Source organism: Pseudochaenichthys georgianus, chromosome 12, assembly GCF_902827115.2.
Source record: "Pseudochaenichthys georgianus chromosome 12, fPseGeo1.2, whole genome shotgun sequence".
Taxonomy (NCBI): domain Eukaryota; kingdom Metazoa; phylum Chordata; class Actinopteri; order Perciformes; family Channichthyidae; genus Pseudochaenichthys; species Pseudochaenichthys georgianus.
Window position 1 is genome coordinate 17703385 of NC_047514.1, and position 22121 is coordinate 17725505.

Genomic DNA, 22121 nt, shown 5'->3' on the forward strand with positions numbered 1-22121 from the left:
AAAAGCAACGTTTACCCTGCTTAAAAATATGCGTTTTCATTTCATTTGTCGACCTTTTTTTAGTGCGGTTTATTCCGCATAGTGGTTTTTGTGTTCAATGCCAAATGTCATACTTTAAAAACACTCAATAACGACAAAAACACCTGGCAATGTGTAGTGCACTGCCCATTCACAGATGCTTCAGAATTGCTGCACAAGCATACCTTTTCCAGCAGATGGCAATACTTCCACATGCATTACTGTAAGTATACCCAGCACAGTGTTTGAGTACATAGAGAAGCCAGTTCTGACTAGAGCAGAGATCAGTGTGGTAGATAAACGGTGGCATAAGAAGCTTTTTGTACTTCGCCTCTGAGCTATTGCAGATATCTCTCCAAAAGGTCAATTTTCTCCAAGGAACATGCAGGCCTATTACTGAAACTATCCGAATGTTTGCGTGCACTAAGTGGTTCTCTTCACTATTAACATCCATTGGGCTCTGTGAACTCTCAAGCAATAGGCTCTCCTATTGGGCTTGTTACAGAGAGTTATTAGGTTTGCCCCCCGGCCTTGCTGGTATTTAATTACCCCTGCTCTCTCTCCATTTCATCATGATGAAGATGACAGCAGCCATTGCGATTGGGTGAAAGAGGAGACTTCACCAGACCTTAATTGGTTCATTTGCCTCTGCCTGCCAGGCGCAGATGGAGCTCTTTATTACTGTCACTGCCAGGTACATTCTAGTCTGATGAGAACCGTCTTAAGAGGCAGAGCATGACAACATAAGGACATGATGACATTGCCAGAACAGATTGATAATCAGGATCAGAGTAATTCAAGAAGCAAACAGTTGAATCCCCTACTGTGGGTATTCAAAATATCAACTTATGAATTCCTCGATGACGAATATGTTTTGTTGTTCCAACAGAGCAAAACTGCCATGCTGTTATTGTCATGCTAATGAGCGTATTGTTCAATCTCGCTGGTTCCAGTCTTTCAATTGTATACCTTGGACCAATCCTCAATAAGGCTTTAAGCTTCGTGTTTATATTTATATGCTCACACATTTGTATGTTCACATTCCTCTTGTTAAGCCTATTGTTGAGATATTTAAGTCCCTATACATGTGTTTATTTATGAATATCTTGACTTTGGACGTCGTTCATAGTAAAACAGCCATATGGCTAAAGTCAGGAATGTCAGTCTGGATCACTTGGAATAAGAGTTTTTTTCTTAACAGAACACCAATGAGGAGAACAATCATGTGTTATAAAATATCCATTACATACCTTAGCTAATGGCATTACTGTAAAAAGCATATCCACACAAATCAATTTGTATGACTGATCACAACCAACAAACAAGTGAAAACGTGTATAGTCTGTATGACTCTTTAATTACTATTTCATGGTGTCACTCTCAACAAGGCATACCAGCACATAAGGTGGTGTTGGGTTAGGATTTCTGGATGATGGTCTTGACATTTGAACAATTACAACATGTGTATTCAACAGATTTGTGTGTTTGACCTCGAAGGATCAGTAAGCTGCTTTTAATTGATATGACTGTATAGCCATTACAACAATATGTGATGAACTAGAGAAGCGTGATCCATCTACGTCTTCAGTGTTCAATGTAGGAACATTAGTTGGCATGGTAACCCCATTTGCTATCTGCAGGCCTCATTCAGAGAAATGACGCTCAGGAAGCTGTAAGGAAACAATTCAATATTATATCTCACAGCAACAGTGGGTCTGCTGCACATCTCTTGGTGTGCACTGCATGATTTGATGGGTTGTTTTTTTTAGTGACTGGTGGTTTCTATGACGTTGTGAAGATGTATTGGTGTACAGAGTGGTGCTGATGCAGCATTGTGAGTTGAATATTGACGAATTGGTGTTCAAAGTCTAATTCAGCCTTTGAGGCGTATGCAGATAATGATATACTTATTTGCTTTCATGTTGAGGATTGAGCTTCTCATATAGTTTTTAACAAGAAAGCAAATTATATTTTCTTATATGTCTCACTATTCCTGCAGGAGTGAGTTAATCTATGATCAGAAATACATTAGGGTGGTCTTTTTAACAGCTGACATTTTGGTTTAAGCTAGTCAATTTGCTGTGAGGCCATAGTGAGATGCTGATTCATGCTTTAGTGATTTATGAGGCTGCAGTTTGTTGTGTTGCTCACTTGGATTGCATAATATTTCAAAGTGCGGCTTTGTGTCTGACATTCTGGGTTCAAAGTAGTTAAGTACACTTGAAGTACAAATGTTGTTCTATATTACACTTCTTTAAAACATTTCAAAGGGAAGTGTTGTACCTTTTCATTCACCCATGTACATTTATTACATCATTTAGTTTAGCGTGGAGAGTTACTGAACAGTAGGCCTGTATACACAAATTACAATGATCGACATTAAAATATACATGTTTGTTTTTAGGTATAGGCTACTTTTAATTGTATTTTGTTGATAACATTTTTTATTTTTGGATGGAGGATGTTTTGTTGTTACTTGGGGTATAAAATCTGCTAAACCAGTTGTAAAACCACTGTAACGATCCCTGTGTGATGCAGCTCTTTCCAGCACCTCTACTCCAGTCCTGCACACCTAAACCAATTGAGAGTGAATTAAGCACTCCTGATAAACTAAGCTGTAGAAACAATTACTGTACAAAGCAGGTGCATGGCTTTCTTAATCGATCAGAAGTGCAGGACTCAAGTTACACCAAAAAAAAAACTTGCATTTGTTTTCTTACACAGGAGATGTTCTCCTTTAAATGATTCCGCGAAACAGCAACGTGCTTACTTTGACGGCTCTGGCATCACGACAGCGGGCCGCCCCCTCTCTCACACGATTGGTCGAGCCGTGGGAATATTCAAATCCAGGCCTGATTGATTGGCCCAGAGCCGGTTTGCACAGTGCAGGGGACTCATGTCCATTCCGACATCACTCTCTGTGGCACACACAGCTTGATCGCCTGCCGAGATGAGATACAGGCAGCTGCAAGGAAAACCCAATCGATGAAAATATCTTTTACAATAATGTTGAATATGTGGAGGAAGTACAATTAATGGAGCCAGCCTCCTCAATGGATATATCTCCGGAGGTTCCGCGAAATCAGTGGCGAGATATCTTTTCCAGAGGAAATACGCCTTCCGAGCAGGAGAACAACCAATCAGCCGTGGAAAACCAAAGATAAACAAGCCTTATGATAACACCAAACTCTGTAAGAAATTGATTATGTTTATTATTTGCATCCTTTATGTGTAGGGACACTGTGTGGAGCTTATTGAAAATGTTTCTCAGTGCAGAAAATGTTTTGTTGTAGTAACCGAATTGGTATGTAATGGTAGCTGTGTAACTAAATAATAACATAAAAATGGTTGATAAGAGATGTTTTAATGTATGATGTCAGGATTTGTCATGCATTGATTTGGAGTCGACAGCGCTGAAGTGGTGAAAGATGCCCAGTGCGCACTAATGGATAGGAGCGTCTCGCCCATATCAGTCATGCTATTGGCTAATGTGTATTTATGTGGGCCGAGTCCAACTATGAGGTTTGTAATTTATATACACTGTATAGACTCATTTATCTAATGGCAGACTAAACCCTAAATCATATTTAACTGTTACATGTAGGAAATAGCAGGCATATAGTGTTTATTATAACATCAGTTAAATATTTCCGTAACACAAATATGTAGTTTTCTAAATGTTTTCTTTGGAACTCTTCTGTTTTGAGGTAATTCTAAATCTAGTCTAACCTTTTAATCCTCAAATGACATCTGTGTTGGGATGGTGGCTTTACGCGCAGTGAAAGGCGCTTTATATGTCAGCAGCATCTTAGTGGATACGGGAAGGGAAGTACTTTGAACTATATTATTGGTCATTCAGGGCTGCCTGTGAAGGTTTCCATTTCTATTGTCTAGCAGCCGGAGGTGGGATCATCACACCTCACTGCACCGGTGGCAGCCGAGGTTGAAGGTTAGCCGCAGCAGAGGGGCCTATAGATTATTGGCCAGGTGTGAAATTCTACCCCGCATGCTTTTCCTGCTTGTGCCAGATTCTTTATTACCCAGAGAGATAGGGTGTCACAGCTTCCCACCAGAGGCAGGGAATTCAGGAAAGCCTGCAATTTGGTGTTTTATTGTCTCTTTCTTTTTTTGTCAGGTTTCTTCCATGACCAATTGAGAAAAAAATACTCCTCCGGGTTTATATGGAGATGTCTGATCAGGAATATGCTTATCTTTCTGTCTTGTGCATTTCCTATAAACCTATCCATTCTGGTCTTGTAGCTTTTGACATATTGTTATATTAAAATTGTTAGTGCGTTATCCCCCTTGCATCATAAAGTATGGCTTTATACTCTATAAGATTTACTCTTTGTCTACTTTTACTATACAAGTGAATGTTTATCGCTTGTGTCATTTAATCTAGACCAATATTTTTATTCCGATATAGACTGTTATAGGTAGCTAGTAAAAATCTGACATTCATAATTTGGTTGTTTGTGCTATGCCTGGGACTGGAGTCGTTAGGGAGGCTTGTAAATTGTGTGGTGTTATGAGCAGTCCATGTACAGGTATCCCATGGGGGTTTCCCTCTGATCTCGCATCACACCCCAGCAGTAATTCCAACTCTGTGAAGGGAAGGGATTTGTCATTTGGCTGCCTGCTTCCCTTTGCCTTCTCAGGAGCGAAGCTGAGCTCTGATTTATTGTGAAGTTTCCCCAGGCTCGCTCAATCTCCATGCCTACCGAATTACTGAATGGAGGAAACGGCTCACCACCAGAATGACCTTTTCTTGGATGACTATTACGCAGGCCAGTACAAGGACTGATTAAGGTCATGTCTTTTTCTGCCATGTCATCCATAGCTTTAGATTTAAGGCTGGTTAAGTGGGTATATGCGCAGACTGGATGATATGATACAGAATGACTAAATGTACATGCTCCGCACCCAACTTCCATAGATTTTATAGGAATGACGCCATGGCTTGGTCGTGTTGCAGTTTCGCCCGTTCACCCTTTGTAATCACCTTTGTATCTGCTAAGAGATGTCATGTGTAATTACAGGCAGCCTGCCATCTTTTGAAATCTGTCTAATTGGTCTTTTCTTTCTAATAGGATGAAGGGGGAGTGAGACGGGGGTTAGGGGTGGAAGGTTAAGGACTGGGCCTCCAGGGTCATCGGGGAGGGGGACATGACCGCAAAAGTTATTTGGAGCTCCAGTCATTTTTATTTTGTCTACACGGTGATGCTCATGCAGTAATTACTTCAAATTAATGATTAAGACGGCCAAATTGCAATTGACGCATCATCATTTGCCCCAAACAGAAAGGCTTTGAAATCATGACATTTTTCGTTGGTCCAGAGATCAAAGAGCCTTTTTTTTTCTTCCTAGAGCATTCTTGATGTTTCTGCGATACATGGGAGAGGGCTTATCATTATGTTATCTCCCACATTAGAGCGGTACGGTTTCTAATGAGTTTCATGTTTGCTCGAACATTTTAATGACTTGAAGGAAGCACTGACCCTAAAGTAAAGTAAACAGCCAGAGGACAGGGCTTGGGGAAAAGGGGGTTGGGAGGAATTGAATGTTTCATAAAGTAATTGCTTCGTTCATCATTGTATTGTTCTATGGTTTTAACAATAGTTGAGAATGGATGACTTATAAATTGTGTTATCCATACCTGAGTTGACCGTCAGATGTCAACATAACATTTTAATCAGTTTGATTCTTTTGAAAAATAACTTATCTTTCTAAAAAGACCTTCAGCCCACCCATTTACCATCTGTTATCTTTGAAGTCAAGGTTTTCTAAAGGCTGGACAGCATACCCATGGCTCTTTGACAGTGTGTCTCCGTGTGCATACGATAAGATAAGGCTCTGTTTACCCTCTAATGTTACCTTGGCATTGGCCAGACTTTACCCCATGCCGTGTGTTTCTTTTACCTTGGCGCTGTCTTCGGGCAAGGGCAGATTTGGGTCAGTCCAAAGCTTTCTACTCCCTATGGCTGTACATCAAGATAAGACTAATTGTGCAACTTTATATACATGGCTACATTAGTTGTCAGCACCTCTATACATGTAGTCAAGCTGAGGATTTTACGAGGCTTTTTTTTGTTGGTGCACATTTGTATGGCCCTATATTAACTCCAAAGTAAATGATTAATTGTTTTTCCAAACTAGAAACCTTAAATACTTCATGTTGTGGCGGCTGCTGCTGCTGAAATTAATGATGCAAGCTCTGATGCCAGCAAGTTGGACCGTCTTTAGTTTTTTCAATCCATTTGTTGCTGGAGTGTTACTTGTAGGTTTACAAATAGTAAAAACAGTCTTATCTACTTTGCTCTTACACATTTAAACGTTTTGATAACACAGTATGTTTTTTGAATTTCAACTAATTCTAGCTAGATATCAAAATATAAGTTGTAATTAGTTGTACGTAAATGCTGTTTAGAATTCATAATCTGTTCAAAAATGCACCAGCAATTTCTGAGGACAAATTCAAACAGCTTGATAAATGACATGTTTTCTTACAATGGAAAAGCATCATAGGGAGGTGGTTGAACATAAAGGGGGTACATTATATTTTAATAGAGTAAAGTGTAATAACAATGTCATAGCCTAACATTGGGTGTTGCATATTAACACGTTTAATTTATATTAGCATTAGACTTTGCCCAAGTATGTGGGTGTTTTGCAGGAGGGGGGGAAATGTGTGTCAGAAGGTGAAGGACTTTTAAAGATTGTCTGACTCTGTGTTTGTTAGTCTGTTTGTTCAGCATTTTCATACTAAAATGCTTTTTAGCTTCATTATACCACAACTGTCTTGTGATGGATATATGATTTTTTTTCATGGGAGAAACTGTTATGTTAATGTAGTTTTTCCCAGACACCCAGCCATATAAATGCATGATTTACGCCCAACAGAATGCTCTGGACATCTGTCTAAATATTGCCTGACGATTGTATTTGCATACATTTTGTGCTTGCGCGTGGATTGTATAGGAAATGCTTTTCAACACTGTTGTAATAGCATTTAGCTAATCTCAATGGAAATGAGGCTCATTGTTATCAGCCGCAGGCCTCGAGTGTTCTTGCAGCGTCGAGCAGAGTGGCTCCGGGTTGTTTGGTTATACTGGATGTGAACCTTTGTGTCCTTTTTTTTCTTCTCCTTTTCTCCAGAGAAGGGGAAGAGATAAATCTGGGTCCCTCTTATATGCTGCTCTGATACCAATTATGCAAACTATTATAGAATTTAACCAGGCCAGCTCTTATCGGCTAATCCAGAAGTAATAGATTCTATTAAAAATGTATGAGGGGTTTGGGGGGGATCAGTGTGTGCATGTGTGTGTGTGTGGAGGGGTGTAGATGAATCCGGCAGCTGCTGCAGCACTGCTGTCTAATTCTGTCTGTATGTCAGAATACTTGTCTGGTCTTCATTACTTAGACAGGTACATAGTGCCATACCTGAAAGACAGCATATACAATTAATTATACAGCGAATGGATTGTTTGTTATGGGCCGTTTCATGCTCATTCAAAGAGACACAATGCTTTTTATCTTATTTAATGACCAATTGCTCTTTGTTAATCATTTATTCCCTCTTAAATTAACCGTCTTTGTGCTATTTCCCTTTTGCTTTTTCTGCAATTTCTGAGTGGAAGGCAGGGAAAAACCCATTAGCATAGCACTCACATGCTAATCCACGCAGAGAGTGAAAAGGGTGCTTGTCTTGGACCTTTTTCATTATCATCTAATTATTAACTGAGGATTCTGAGAACTGCTAACAGGAGCTGAGCTGGTAGGGAGGAGGGGGGTGTGTGTGTGTGTGTGTGGCAGGGCGAGGGTGTGTGTAGAGCCAGTGTGTATCATTATTCTGCGTGATTCATGTTTGTTTAGAGGGAGCCTCCCTGTTTGCAATTTGCGTCTATCTTCACTCTGACCCTCGATGCTGTGCTAACCCATAAAAGGCTCAAGAAGGTCAGACAGATGTTCCTGGGCGATTATTGTCTTGCTTTCAATGGCTATTCAATGCTGCTTCTTTGTATTGTGAAACTGGTCAAAAGTAAGGCAAGGCACATTTTGTTTTTTTTAACATTTGCTGCATGCATAGCTTTATCATATCAAGAAACGTGATCCACATAGCTTACCATTTCTTCCTGGAGTTCTTCCTATTAAAGCCTCAATATGAATGGTGCTCCTATGATAATTCATCAATAGAGTTCTCAAGATAATTAGCTGACAGATATCATTAAAATGCAGTTAACATTTAAGGCATGAGCTCTCTGCCTGTTAAACCGAAGCAGCCATTATAAAGTCCCTCCATCACTGCCCTCACGGCTCTTCAGTTGATCTCCTCTCTCACGGCGTTTCCTCTCCTGATCCTAAGACAGGCGACACATTTGGGAAAAATATAAATCTGGCATTTTGCATCCCGTCATTGACCGGGGAAGAGGCTTGAAAAACACATTTGTCTGCCATGGCATCCTTAGGGGACAGTTAGATAGACTGAAAAGCACAAGGTTTATCTCCTTGGCAGGCCCTCACTGGACATCATTGTGCTGCTTATCAGCTTCAGAGATGTCGCCTGAGAGTGGGGAAGATTTTTCGTCACAACCTTCAACTTTTGTGCTCTTTTTCTTCTTATGCCTGTTAAAAAAGTCCTTGAATATGTGCTCTTGTAAGACAAGTGAAGACTTACAAAGGACATATGAGAAGTGATGTCTTGCACAAAGGCAGGTTCAATGCTAAATGGATAGCTAATTGTTGAAACCTGGCTTGGCGAGAGTAACACTGATTATTATGTTAATAAAAAAGAGTATTGACCTCATTTGTGAAGGTTGAGTTTAACTATGCTGCCATTTTAAAGATAGCTGACTTTGCAGTTGCCATGTACCTAATTTCTTTATTATTGCAGCCATTCATTATTGTGACGTATCCCGATATGACATTGTAAGAAAGTGCAAGACATAAAACTTTTCTTTTGAGCAGAACATTAAATGAACGGCTGGAGAACTGATTTATAACTTAACCCAGATAATATCATGCATTCTGGGAACTTTGATCTATCTCTCTTCCCTTTTTTTCCGGGTAATTCTGCTCAAGAGTCAGAAGGCAATTTCAAGCTTAAGTTTTTCATAAAATCCTTAAATAAAAAATGTAGATAGCAGGATGAAAGAAACCGTCATTACTTGCACTTTATGCATCATTTCTAGCTCCCTTTTCTGCTTTCAGTGGAAGTTTCTTTTTTCTTTAAGCCACTGCCGGCTTCCCTTGAATTATAATGCCCACCTTGATGTATTTGATTCCAGCTAAAAATTATGGGAGTAATGGAAGGTGTTCCAATTCACATCTCATTTTCTGCTGGTGAAGGGATTTCCCTGGAGAAACCTTTTTTCTGCCCTGTGTTTCTTCTGCGTGTTCGGCCCCTCCCTCTTGACAATTGTGTGGTAATGGAAGGGTTGTTGTGAAATTGCCATTATTTTCTAAATGGAATCTGACCATGCTGAGGCTTTTAGCTCTTCAGATGTGTGTGCTCAGAGGAGACAGGTTGCACTGAGCGGTTTGAAGTGGGCTTGTCACCGAGGGACAGATGTTGAGCGGAGGAGGGGAGCGGGTACATGAGAGAGGGAAGAGTGAGGGAATCTTTTTTTGACTTGGCACCTGAGTGAAATCAAAGCCACTTCGTCTCTTCTTCCTTTTGAGGCGAGGGTAATCATGTTTCTGCAGCTCGTCACTGAACACTCGTTCTGTGGTTGATTTGCTTTAGCTGCCCTCTGGACCATGAGGGAGAAATGAAAGCAAAAATCCAAAAGAACCTTAAAAACTGAGCAAGAAAAAGAAGCAATCTGACAGCCGCATGCTGCAGGCTTATATTAACATTGTGAGGGACTAATGCATTGTGATTGAAATGCTGTTTCTTTCCATCGGTAATCATTGAACTTATTAAATATGTATACCCTACAAGTCAGTCGTTTTTTAGTTGCATAGATTGCAGTCGTCTGTCTATAAGGTACCTGATATACATACATAACAGTAGCCCAGGGAGTTTGGATTTTTCAGAGCTTGCATTCAGACTTGGTGACTGAGATAATCAAAGAGAATGTCAAATGGTTTTATCGCTGAAATATTCCCTCAATGCCGGGCTTTATCTTCTGAATGATTGCTTCAATCAGCAAATCTGTATTAAGACGCCGTCTCTTTCAGACACAGTCTTTCATTTCTTCTGATATGACTTAACTCTGCTAAGACCATAGCCTTATTCTTTGGAGTGAGCTGATGTTGGCTTTCTCTGCTGATCAATACGGCCATAAATGTATAGAAGAATAAACCCTGGCCTCGATGGAGTCATTGAGTCATAGCATTGTCAATGTACAATCCCAGCAGTTCAAAGAACTTCTGAATTTTAAAAATGGTACAAAAAAACAAGTGGTGGTGCAGAATAATTGTATTTCTTAAAGCGGAAAGCCTACTTCAGGGGTTTTAGTGTTCACAAGCAAGTGTACAGTTTTCTTCTAACGTCAGACTGATGTTAAATGCAATATTTTGAATGTGTTACATATGATTTACTTTTGGATAGATTGCCATTTAATGTGGCACTGACATTGGTTAGAGGATGAAGCCTACTGATCCTGTTTATCCTCTGACTTTTCCTGTAGTTCATCCACAAAGTTGACATTTCAGTTTGTTGTCAAACGTCTCAAGGCAATATGATTCCCATCAGCCTTAGCCACACACATGTCTAATGTGTTAACTATTTCATTTTGAACGTGGGTAACCTATGAGCTCTGAACACAGTACTATAGTGAGCATGTCAGCATGTAGCTTAAAGCACTGTCGATTTGTCTTTTTGAATCACCATTGTATTAAGTGTATTGGCCATCGAGTTAAAACGTGTGCTTCCCTTTGCTTCAGCAGGTTTACCCAGGCTGTGTGCAGCCCTAGAGAACTATCATGCTGGCCTGTATCCAGAGACGGCAGAATCTCTCGTCGCAGAGTCTGGCCTGCGCACCCAAAAGCCTTGATGTTCCACCCCCGCCATTACTGCTGTCAGTTCCCCAACTGCAGCCGTGCAGCCACAAAGGTGAGCTTATATCATGTGAAGACATTGTGCCAGCGAGGACAGATACCACCAACTCTCTGCCTCGTCATGCTCCCGAGTTACTTTTTAATCAATCATGTTCACCTTGACCTTTCCACATGAAGCTCATGCGTGGTTTTAGCGGCGCGCCAACATTTCAGCAGCTATTCTGGAATTTAAAATAATGGGCCTCCTGATGATGGTGATGCCTCTTAATTGGGCAACTAATCAGAGCGCTCCTGCAGTGTATATGCATGCGGGTCAAAGTGGACTCTAACATTACTGACTTAATCAAGTGACATGCAGGGTAACTAATGACATTCACATTTGGTGCAGAAATTGCTCCGTGTCTGTGTTGTTTGACCTTCATCATGACTGATTATACTGCCGTCTCTCAAAGGTGGAGTGGGTTTCTCAACCTAACATGGAGTGACATTTATGATTAGAGTTCTTTGGGTTAATTGATGGAATGCGACTTATTTGCAGATTTCCTTCATGGTCAGAAACGGCCTTATTCATGTTGGTTACTCTACATCTATATTATTTTGTGCAGAGATGTTCCCGGACCATCTCGAATCACATAATGAGATCATAGTAGCAGAAAGAGTCATTCTGCTGTTGTTTGCTTTTCCAAATTGCTTTACAAATTGGCTGATGTCTTTATACGATGATGCTGGCTCTGGTTTGAAGCTATGTTGAAGATCTATAACTACCTACCATTTAAGGGTTCCACTGGGTGTGTATTGTAGCTTTATGAAACCTCCTTTAAAGATCCTTGGTGTAGCTATGGTGCTGTTATTGCTTTAAGCCGATGCTGCCATATATATATATATATATCATTCGATTTGTTTAGATCCATGGAAGGAGTTTGTTTCTGAGCGATCATTATAAATGAAATGAAACTCACAACATAGTCTGATAGAAAGCACGACAATGCAAATATTGACCGGTAACATTATGTACAATCTCCAATGGTGTCACCATCATTTGATTATCAATGTTAGCTTAGCAAAGGTGACACAGGATTATATTTTCCATCTCATCATGTTGCTAGTGAATGTTCTGTTCATTCATCAAAGCTATCTTTTTTCATGTATAATACAATCTACTCTTCCTTGAGTGTGTTTTACATAGTGAACATAATTTGTGAAGTATAAAAGGCACAACATTATTCTCAGGTGACCCTGTAGTGATCAGATTTCATCGACACCTGCACACACACACACGCACACACACACACAGGTGTTTTCCATTAGTCTGGATAATTAGACCTGTTCTCCGGCGGATTCATGCTTGGGGCTTTCTGAGGTACTGAAAATGGCATATATTTAAAAGCACCATAAAAAGGGTTCTTGATCTAACAGGTGCAACAAGCAGAGATGTAAAAATACCCACTCAGCCCGGAGACGAGGTCTAATCAGCCGAAAATAAGTGGAAACACCTGTGTTGTCATGGTGACAGACTGTGTAGTTAATTAACAAAAAGCATAGATGTATTTGATATGCATTTGTCCTTCGTGAACTAGCCGAGCAATGCGTATCCATATGAAAATATCTCCCTGTTACGCTGCATCTCCTCCTCTCCCGTCTCCTCAGGTGAAATGCCTCTTTGTCTTTTTTGCTATTAAATATTAATTGGGAATCAATGGCGCACTTGTCTGCTAAACGCTGGAACAGAAGGGCCGAGTTAGCCTCAGGCAGAACTAGGGGTACGTTTCTCATCCTGTTTACCTGCAGGGCCTTCCCCCCCCTTTTGAGTTGTATGTACTGCGACTGTGTGTCGTGCAGCACCCTCCAGCTCCAGCCTGACATTTCAAACACAACCGCAGGGAATAGACTGCTGATGGGAGCTCAGTCTGTGTGGCCTCTTCATTAAATGACTCGCTGTTGGATTGAGTTAAATAGGGACGGTCTTTAGTCGCTGCTGCGCCTTTCAAAGCCATTTCCATTTTTAGCTATCAATAAATGGAAGGCGCAGGACATGAAAGCTCTCAGCCCCATGCGAGTGATTTCTGGGAAACTAGGAATTATGTGATGAGTGAATAAGATAAGAGATAAGATAAGATAAGACTTTATTCATCCCGAAGGAAATTGTTGTGCCAGAGTAACAGTAACAGTAACAAAATACAACAAACACAATAAACACAGCAGAAAAAGAGCAATCAAACGTCCACCGACAACATGAAACATAGAAACATAGATGGTCACACAATCAATGCAATCATTATTAGCAGTATTCAGTAGTTTTCAGTAGTTAGTAGTGCAAAAATTAAAACGTAGTGGCAGTTACGTAATTGCACATTATCATAGCATTATTAATAATAATACTAATACTAATAATAATAATAATATAATATAATATTGCACATAGTTATGTATAGCAGCGAGTGTAATTGCAATGATGGTAATTATATTGATATATTGCACATAGTGTTGGTGTGGAAGTTCTCAGTGCCCTTTACTTAGGGGTGAAGAGTTAAAAAGTTTGATGGCCACTGGGAGGAAAGACCTCCTGTGGCGCTGTGTGGTGGTTATCGGTGGTCTCAGTCTGTGGCTGAAAGTGCTCCGGTAGGAAACCAGCGTGGCATGCAGGGGGTGAGAATGAGAGCTGTTCTCTGCTATCTCAGCTTGAAAGCACAGGCGCTGGAAATGCTTTTTCCCACGCTGCTGGCCTGTGCTTGGGTCGGCTCTGAGAGGGGAAAGTTTGCCCAAGCTGGGCCAAGCGGCACAGAAACAAATGAGGAGTGACACTGGTGCAAAGGAGCATTCGCCTGAGCCTCTCCGAGCACACACAACTAAGTGTTCAAGCCCGAGGTTACGCCGCTCTGTGAGCACCCTTCATGCAGAGATCACTGACATGGAGGGAGGGGTGCATGTGAACATGGGGTGAATGAGCGTCTGTATTCTTATTTAGTGTGTTTACGGAAGAAGCTGTAAATAGAGTAGAAGTGAGATTTAAGAGTCTGTGTTCTGGTGTCAGCATGTCTAATTTTTCTGCTTCACTTATCTCCCTCTAATGGTCCTCTGGGTTGAGGAGACCACATGGAGGCATTAACTGCAATCTTCTTTAAACCCCATGAGAGATACATGTAAAGGCACCAGTCCACTGACTACACTCCTGGCACCTTGTCTTTGTAGTGATACCACTTATCAGACCAGTATCAATCAATATGTTTGAGTCACATGACTGACTTGTTTCAGGGAGAAACTAAGCCCATTGTTTTGGTTTGACGTGCTTCATTGTTGCATTTTGGAACAAAGCACGGAGCTGTGGTTTCTGATTTTATTTTAAATGACCTAGAATCTGAGACTCAACAGATGTATTCTTGTTTTTAATTTACAATGCTCTAAATTCTCACCCTTAATTGTACGTCTTATACATTCTACATTTTCATTAAAGAGCCAGATATTTTCTCACACAGTTGTGTTTTGGAATGATTTGACTAATACAGAGTTGTATGTCCATTCAAGCTGTATATGTTTAGTAATTTACATATGATATAAATGACTAAATATATTTCTCAATGTTGACCTAAATTAAGGGGAAAAGCTAGCAGCTGCTTCTTTTAATGTTATTACTCCATCTAATCAGCACATAGTCAATTGCAGAGGCCTGCCTCAAAGAGATGAATTAAGTCAGGGCCAATTAATTACATGGCTCTAATGACATGTGCATAGGGGAGGTTGCCATGGTAAAGAGACATAGGTTCATGCATTTGGGACAGTGCTGTGCTGTGCTCAGTCCCTGGTTATTAAGGTGACAGAGTATTTTAAATATCAGGATTATCGGTGCTGTAAACAAATATCCGTGCCTGCTGAGAAACACTGTTCTGTAATTACCCGGCAGTTCTCAGTGCCATGTTCCTGCTGAGGATTAGACACTGGTAAACATGTTATCGCACCAAGTGTTGCACGATAAGTATTCAGCACAACATCAAAGACCTGTGGGATTTCATTTCTGGTTGTTCAGCTCACATGCACGGATATTAACAAGGAATAATGTATGAATGTTGTTCAGTTTTTATCTCATGTGGGATTGCGGTGGTCGTTCTAATGGTTCTCTTATGTTATCCCTCTGGGTATGACATATTTGGAAGCCGTGGTTTTCGCAATGAGCCTGTCCAAGTGCCGTTTTCAGCTCTGCCTCTGGGGCTTGTTTTGCCCATAAATGTGTGATTAACTGAAACTGCTCCGAAACAATGAGGTCTCCGCTCTAATCTGGGGGGAAATGGCTTCAAGTGTGACCACGGGAAAAAGATTAGCCAGTTTATAGTGGCACAAAGCATCGAGTGGGATTGTATGGGGGTGGAATCAGGGTTATGAAAGACCATGTATATATAACTGAATGGTTAGAACTCAATGTGTTATCCCTCCTTAATATTTTCAGGCTTAAACTACAATAATCTATTTCCCTTAAGTCACACACACACATAATAAATCAGGCCTAGTGGTGATTGAGAGTTTATAATTGGCCCCCTACCCCCAACTGTGCACGTCCCCTGCTTGGAGAGAGGAAATCAGGATTAGGTGTTTCCTGTGAAAGTGTGCCAGTTTTACTCCGCGTGGTGCCACAACAGTTGAGCAGCATGTTTAATGCCTTCCAACCCAGAAAACATTCAAGCCTGGCAGTCTGCCGTTAAATCTATCCATCGACGATTGCGGATGCGACAGTGTCATTATGCAGATTTTGGAGGAAAACAGAAAGATAAACAAGCTTTTTCCATCCTGCGTAAACTACTTCAATCAAAAAAGCAATTGGGGGGAAAATGTTAAGGGTCAAAGAATTTGAATTTGTAAGCACTGCAGGATGCTCTGGGGCACGGTTGTTCGCTAAAAGTGGCTGGCGCTCGGTTTCCTGTGCTGTTTTTCCGTCGGAGTGAAGCGGCGTGCAGTCTGCCGGTTCAGGGTGATTAAGTGCTTAAGGTCAGACTGCTAATTATCTTCCTGACGTTCCTCACCTGACAATAGCTGCCATTTCCCCGTTGTCATGTGAACAGCCTCATATTTGTTTCCCTGTCTCGTCGTTATTTATTTCTGTCTACAGTGGCTGTCAATAAAACAAACCTGTACAAAGAGATACGAGTTGAGAATCTGAACGAGAAACAGATGTTTTTGTTAACTCATAAAACAAGACCTGTTTTTGGTGTGTCTTTAGTGTATGCAAAACCATTTCTTCTGGCCTATGTGCTTATGATAATCTACTAAAAATGCAAACCTACTTTAATATAGGCATGAATTATTTCGTCTCCTAAAGGCATTATGATTAAAGGAACCAGTCCTGTGTAACATTCTCATCTGCTAGGTGAACATATTTACTAATTCAGTGGCTCATACATGTTTGTGCTGCAGTTCCAAATTCCTGGGATAGAAAGGGGGCCAAGGAGCTGACAGATAATTGCAGCGTGGTAATAATTAAGAAGCTCGGCCTTATTTGAAAATGTGTACTTGTTTGCTTGAAGTGCTTGTTTTCAGGATAAAGGCCACAATGAGCTGGAAGCGACTGATGCGTGTTTTAAAATACTCCCTTTTCGAGTGCAAATAACCTCTTTGAACACCTGCAGAGAACCACAGAGGTCAAACCTGATGCACTTCTTCAATTATCACTGTCACCAGTATGCATGTGCCCTCATGTTGAGTTTGGGTGAGGCCGCACAGTAGGCTTGCTGGGCACTTCTAAAGGGAATGACTGCCAGATTGTAATGAATTAAGCTCACATTGTAGACACTTTTTCATTTGGGTGTGTTCTGCAGGAAGGAAGATTGTAAAGAATGACTTCAAGGTAACGTTTTACAGCCACCACATGCTTTGGGACATATGCTGTGTTCAGTTTACGGCCATTTAACACCGTAAAGTCCCCGAGATTGAAACAATTACCTCTGGTTATAATATAGAACAGCGTGTCGTGTCTGATTATAGTTTTACACCACTTGCTTCTGTCAAGATCGGCTCAAATGATCCCCTCTATGCATACGTCTCACAGTAGCAGTGCTCCGATGATAAATATGTGAATGCAGAGTGGGGATGGCCTATTTGCTAATGAGGTTTCCATAGTGCCCGCGTTGAGGCAGCCACAGTGGGAAGTGCAGCTGTGTTGTGTCTCCATGGCTCTGACAGGGCTGTAATCTCCGGACTAACAATATCAGACACCCTGTGAAGACGTGTTAGCATTCAAAGCGTTTGAAGTGTTTGTGGAACGGAAAGCCAATCGCAGCATGCAGAGCTCCACAGCGACATTTTACTGAACAACAAACGGCTGAAATGCTTGTTTTGCTATATCATGTATCTTTTAATTGAGTTGTATTATCCCAGGCAGAACACAGACGAGATGTGTGCAGTGGTGTCAATGCTGGTGTTTGTCAGATTTATGATCCTTCTCATCATCTAAGCTGGTGGTTATGAAGCGCTACATGTCATTTCTGGTAATAAATATTCAGCTTTTAGCCATAGGGTGGATATCATGATTGCAGCTGGCTTTTCCCACCCTTGTTACCTCTTTTAAATCTTGATTTTGTATACAGTTTGAACACCTCTCCAACATCCCAGAAGCGTTGCTTTTCTATTGCGACACTATACATCTCGCTACATCATAAGCAGTGTTTTGCTTTGTTATATTTCTCTGTAGAATTCACTCATGCTTCTGGCACCATGGTGCTGTTCCTTCAGTTCCGCTGGGAGATTGCTGGATGGATTGAACACTCCACCTTACCCTTTTCCCTCCATTTTATACACCCAATTTCTTTCTTTCATGAGATGGATCTTGTAGATTGATTCATTTTCACAGTCGGGAGGGCTCACTGTAGGCCAGAAATGAAATGAACTCCCAAATCAATTTCAAATGGGAACAACAAGTGATCTCTCCCCTGCATAGCTGGAATTGGTTTTGTTATATTGAAAATGAAATGAAGTGTTTTGTTTTTATTTTGCGCCCCTTTTATTGCCGATTACAGCCTTGTTCTTTTGCCTGCTATGATTCCTGCGGTATAGGTTAATTTCACCGCCTTTTCTCTTTATGTCAGGAGTTCCATACAAGTGTCACTCTGAAAGGTGGCGGTAATTTCTACCAGGTGATTTATTGTTTTTAAATGTGGTGCCTTTTCCACCTTTCCTTTGTCGCCGGGAGTTAAGCAGGCATGAAATTGCCAGAAAAATAGTGTTTAAATCCAATCTTAGTTTGTCCCGGCACACAATTCAATCAGCAGTGCTCTTTGTGATTGCTCTTTTCCATTTGCATCAACTTTTCCCTCACAGTTTAGGCTCCAAGCTTTCACAGTAGAATCGGTTCAGGTTCATAAAAGCATAAAGTGGAACCACATTTCATAGGCAGGAACCGGTGTTGCTCAAATCCTGCTGTGGCTTAACGGCTAAATGTCATCAAATACATCTCAATGGAGCCATTTCAGTTAAATGAGGTCCTCCCCCCTCCTTCTCCCAATTCCTGCCTTTTGATTTCCCAGGGTAACCTAATTTTGGGTTGAACTAAGTCTGAAATAATTTCATTAGGCACTGATCAAACAGGGCTGGAGGTGTTTCCCTCCTTAAAATGTGTTTATAGGACATGGTGATGTCTGCCCCAAAACAGGTTTCAGATTTAACTGAAACCACAGAAAACATGTATCTGAGCTGCTTGTACTAATCATTAGTTTCTGTCTTCTTTCTTCCCAGGCGAGCCAGCCTCCATGATTTCTCGGTACCCTTCTCCTGCACAGTTGGATGCTTTTGCCCAGAAGACGGCCAACAACCCTCTGTCCATCAAAATCTTTCCATCTGAGGTCCGGGTGCCACAGCATAAACAGATAAACAAAACCGTCAACGGGTTGGACACGACAGGCACACGCAGTGACTACTCCCACCTGTACACAGGAGGCCACCAGGGGCTGTTGGCCATCATCAAAGCCTCCGTGTCAGCAAAGGGTGTGCTAAAAAACTCAGAGGGCAGGAGGACTAGACATGTAAACAGCCAGAATCCTGTGGCACCGTACAATAATCCTCTGAATAATGGCTACACAGTCAGACACGGGCATAAGGCCTATCATATAAGCTCATGTAAGCCCCATGATGTTCCCATTGAGACACTGTGTTCCAGCGCAGGCATGGCCTCCGGAGATCAGGGCCTGGCCCCCCAGTCTGAGCTGGCAGAGGTTCAAAGCTTGATGAGGCAGATGAGCCGAGTCCCCCACAGCCAGGCCCTGCAGCTGGGGGGGGAGGCTCGAGCCAGCCCCTATCTGCAGGCTGTGGCCGCGGTGGCACACTCAGACTCAGATTTTGTGCTGGGATTGCCCCCCCAGAGCAGTCTCGCCTTCACAGGGGCGGTGCTCCCGACACAGAGTGCAGACAGAGCCAAAGCGGGATACTTGGAGAAGGGAGAGTACTCCGTGTGGCAGCATAAACCTCAAATCCAGCCGCCCTATCAGCAGGGAGCCTTGCGGATGTACAGTGTGAGCAACGGCGCTCAGAGGCTCAGAGAGGACGAGTCCCCTGAAACCTGCCTCCCTTTGCCCCCCCAGATGGCGTACAGACCCCATCCTGCCAGTGTGGAGCGGGTCAGCAGCTCCTCTCTGAACTGCATGCAGGGGGAGTTCTCTATGGGACAGTACTACGCTCCACTCTGGGACTGCACCCCTAATAGCGACTGTTATCCTTCTCAGGTGCTGGCGAGCAAGCCTATCGACCTGGGGCTCTCACACCCCCATCTCCACCCCCACCCCCACCACCAACCGCAGAGACATCATCCTCAGCTCCACCCTCCTCATACCCAGGCCTACAGCACCGACCAAAACCTCTGTTGTGGGCTGCCTAGTTCCAGCCTGTGCCACGCTGCGGTACTCAGCAGCAGCCTGCAGTCTCTGGAGTGCCTCATCAGTGAGATCCACCCTCCCTGCATCAAAGAGAGCATGCTGGGACGTGGTTACCAAGCCATGGGGATGCCTCCGCTACTGGAGCACCACCAACAAACACACATCCAGCTGCCCGTCTACAGATAAGAGCCGGTGGGTGCTGCCAAACAACGGGACGCAGAAGTGACAAAACCTTTTATAGAGGATGGAAGTTTAGACGTCTGTGAGAATGAGACATGGGTTTTTAGTTTGTGCATGTACTGTATTTGTAGAAGGCTTTGTGTTATGAGCCTGAAACAGTAACTGATAATCAAGACTTAAGATACAGGTTTATCTTATGGATGTTCTATTTTTTATATCTGAAATGGCCATCATATATGCCTGCTGTTCCTCATTAAATATTGATGCTGAGCACCTAATCAGAATTTCCCCATTTCATTTTAACATGTATGTATTTTGCAGACGTTTGGATTCCCCTGTAGGCTTTTACAAAAAATGGAAATGTACTGAACTGAAATAATCATTGGCACCCCTCTGAAAACATTTACTTGAATCAGGAAAGGATTGTTTGGTGAATATCGGTTTTCCTTAAAATAGCTTCTTATTAGAACATTCCTAAATATTAAATGAACGTTTGGTTGTCTGCTGCTTTGTTGTGTTACTCAAAACCCACCAGGCTTCTGCAGTATGATGCAAATTCCCTGGCTGCTGTATGGGGAAACATTTTGATCATTTGTATACAAACGTGAATATATTATTTAGTTACGCAGCCATAGAGAATGTTACGTAACTTAACATCTTGATTGATTTCATGTATTCATGCTCAGCACAATGTATTACGACTGTTGCATATCCAAATCAACACTGTGGCGATTCAGGCCAGGCAAGATGTGCCCTTTGGTTGTTTTTCTTTTTTGATTTTAAGAGATTGTTTCGAAATGTTTCTTGAATGAAAAGGGTTGTGACAGTGTTACACAACACCTGGGTGCATATGAGTGCCATGTTAGAGAGCAGGCCACCTTATATCTTCTTTGTAGGGCTACATTATCTCTGATGGTGTAAGATGTATGACTGAGTAGTTCTTTCTGTGTCTGCACTGGTTCTGTAATAATATTTATTTATGTCAGCCTGTTGAGTTATAAGGCAAACTGTCTATAATTATAAAGTGCAATTATTATATATGAAAATGTGAGCGCGCTCTCCATGAAGTATGTTGTTGGAATAATTACATTTTGCAATGTATGACCCTAATCCCTCAACCCTTTTTTGCCTCTTCTTAATAAGGATTGTCAAGTAAATGACATTTTCTAAACCCAACATATAGTTTGTGTTATTGCATATTATTACTCATTATTTGACATGTCGCTGAGAATTATAATATTATATTCATGAACAATAATCTAATTGTGTAAAGATGAGTCATATTTCTGGTTTTATTGCAAAGGGATTCAAAGCTCAACCACCTGGCTCGTCTTTATCCTTCAATCATATATCTCGTTTTTATTAATGTCTCCTTTCACTGCAGGATCTCAGGTTTTAATGGGATGTAAATCAATCCTTGGCTGAAAGATATTGGCTGGTTCCTCTATATACGAGTTTAAATAGCTAATTTTGTTATAGTGAATTACGTTAGTCGAGATGGATGGACATCGCTTGAGGCAGAAGACATTGAATACTTCAAAATACATATGTGGAAATGAAAATGTACAGGTCACCTCTAAAATTACATTTATGTATGAAAAATACATGATATCTCGAAGATGGATTCCACATTATGTAGAAATGGGCTTGCCAGCTATTAAATTGCTAATCGTAGATAGCGGTGTGCCTGCACCTCTTATTTTGCTTCATTTGTCTTCCTAAATTGGATGCTATAGCAGTCATTTGTTTTGGGCCACCATAGAAAAAAAACGTTCCAAGTAGACCATTATAAAACAAATACGATGGATGGTGTGAATAATGGCATTAGGTGCACTGTTTGGAATTAATCTGCAATATTCAATTGATGACCTCATTGCAGATAACCTATTTCAGAGTTAAAGGTCAGTGGCTTTGTCATTGAGGCATTGTCGTAAATGATTTCCTGTCTTTAGCCTATTGTGTCCTAGCTTAGCTCGGAGCTTTTCCGTCCTATCTGTCAACCGGGACAGGCCAGGCCGCTGTGCTGATAAACCTTCAGGATTACAGACATGCTGCTCTTCCTCTCGCTCTGAGACG

At 41.5% G+C, this 22121-nt stretch overlaps 1 protein-coding gene across 1 annotated transcript; it reads left to right on the plus strand.

Annotated features, from left to right (window-relative positions):
- The first annotated feature begins 181 nt into the window (after positions 1-181).
- Positions 182-21215, plus strand: LOC117456070 (protein FAM222A). Its single transcript, XM_034095803.2, has 4 exons — positions 182-241; positions 2743-3209; positions 10906-11074; positions 18733-21215. The coding sequence occupies exons 3-4, from the start codon at positions 10945-10947 to the stop codon at positions 20049-20051; spliced, it is 1449 nt and encodes a 482-aa protein (XP_033951694.1). The 5' UTR covers positions 182-241; positions 2743-3209; positions 10906-10944; the 3' UTR covers positions 20052-21215.
- Positions 21216-22121: the final 906 nt, after the last annotated feature.

Excerpts from the sequence above, each read along its gene's own strand:
- LOC117456070 (XM_034095803.2), top strand. The coding sequence starts at position 10,945 with ATGCTGGCCTGTATCCAGAGACGGCAGAATCTCTCGTCGCAGAGTCTG. Across the intron at positions 11,075-18,732 it reads GCAGCCGTGCAGCCACAAAG|GCGAGCCAGCCTCCATGATT; the intron begins GTGAGCTTATAT and ends CTTTCTTCCCAG.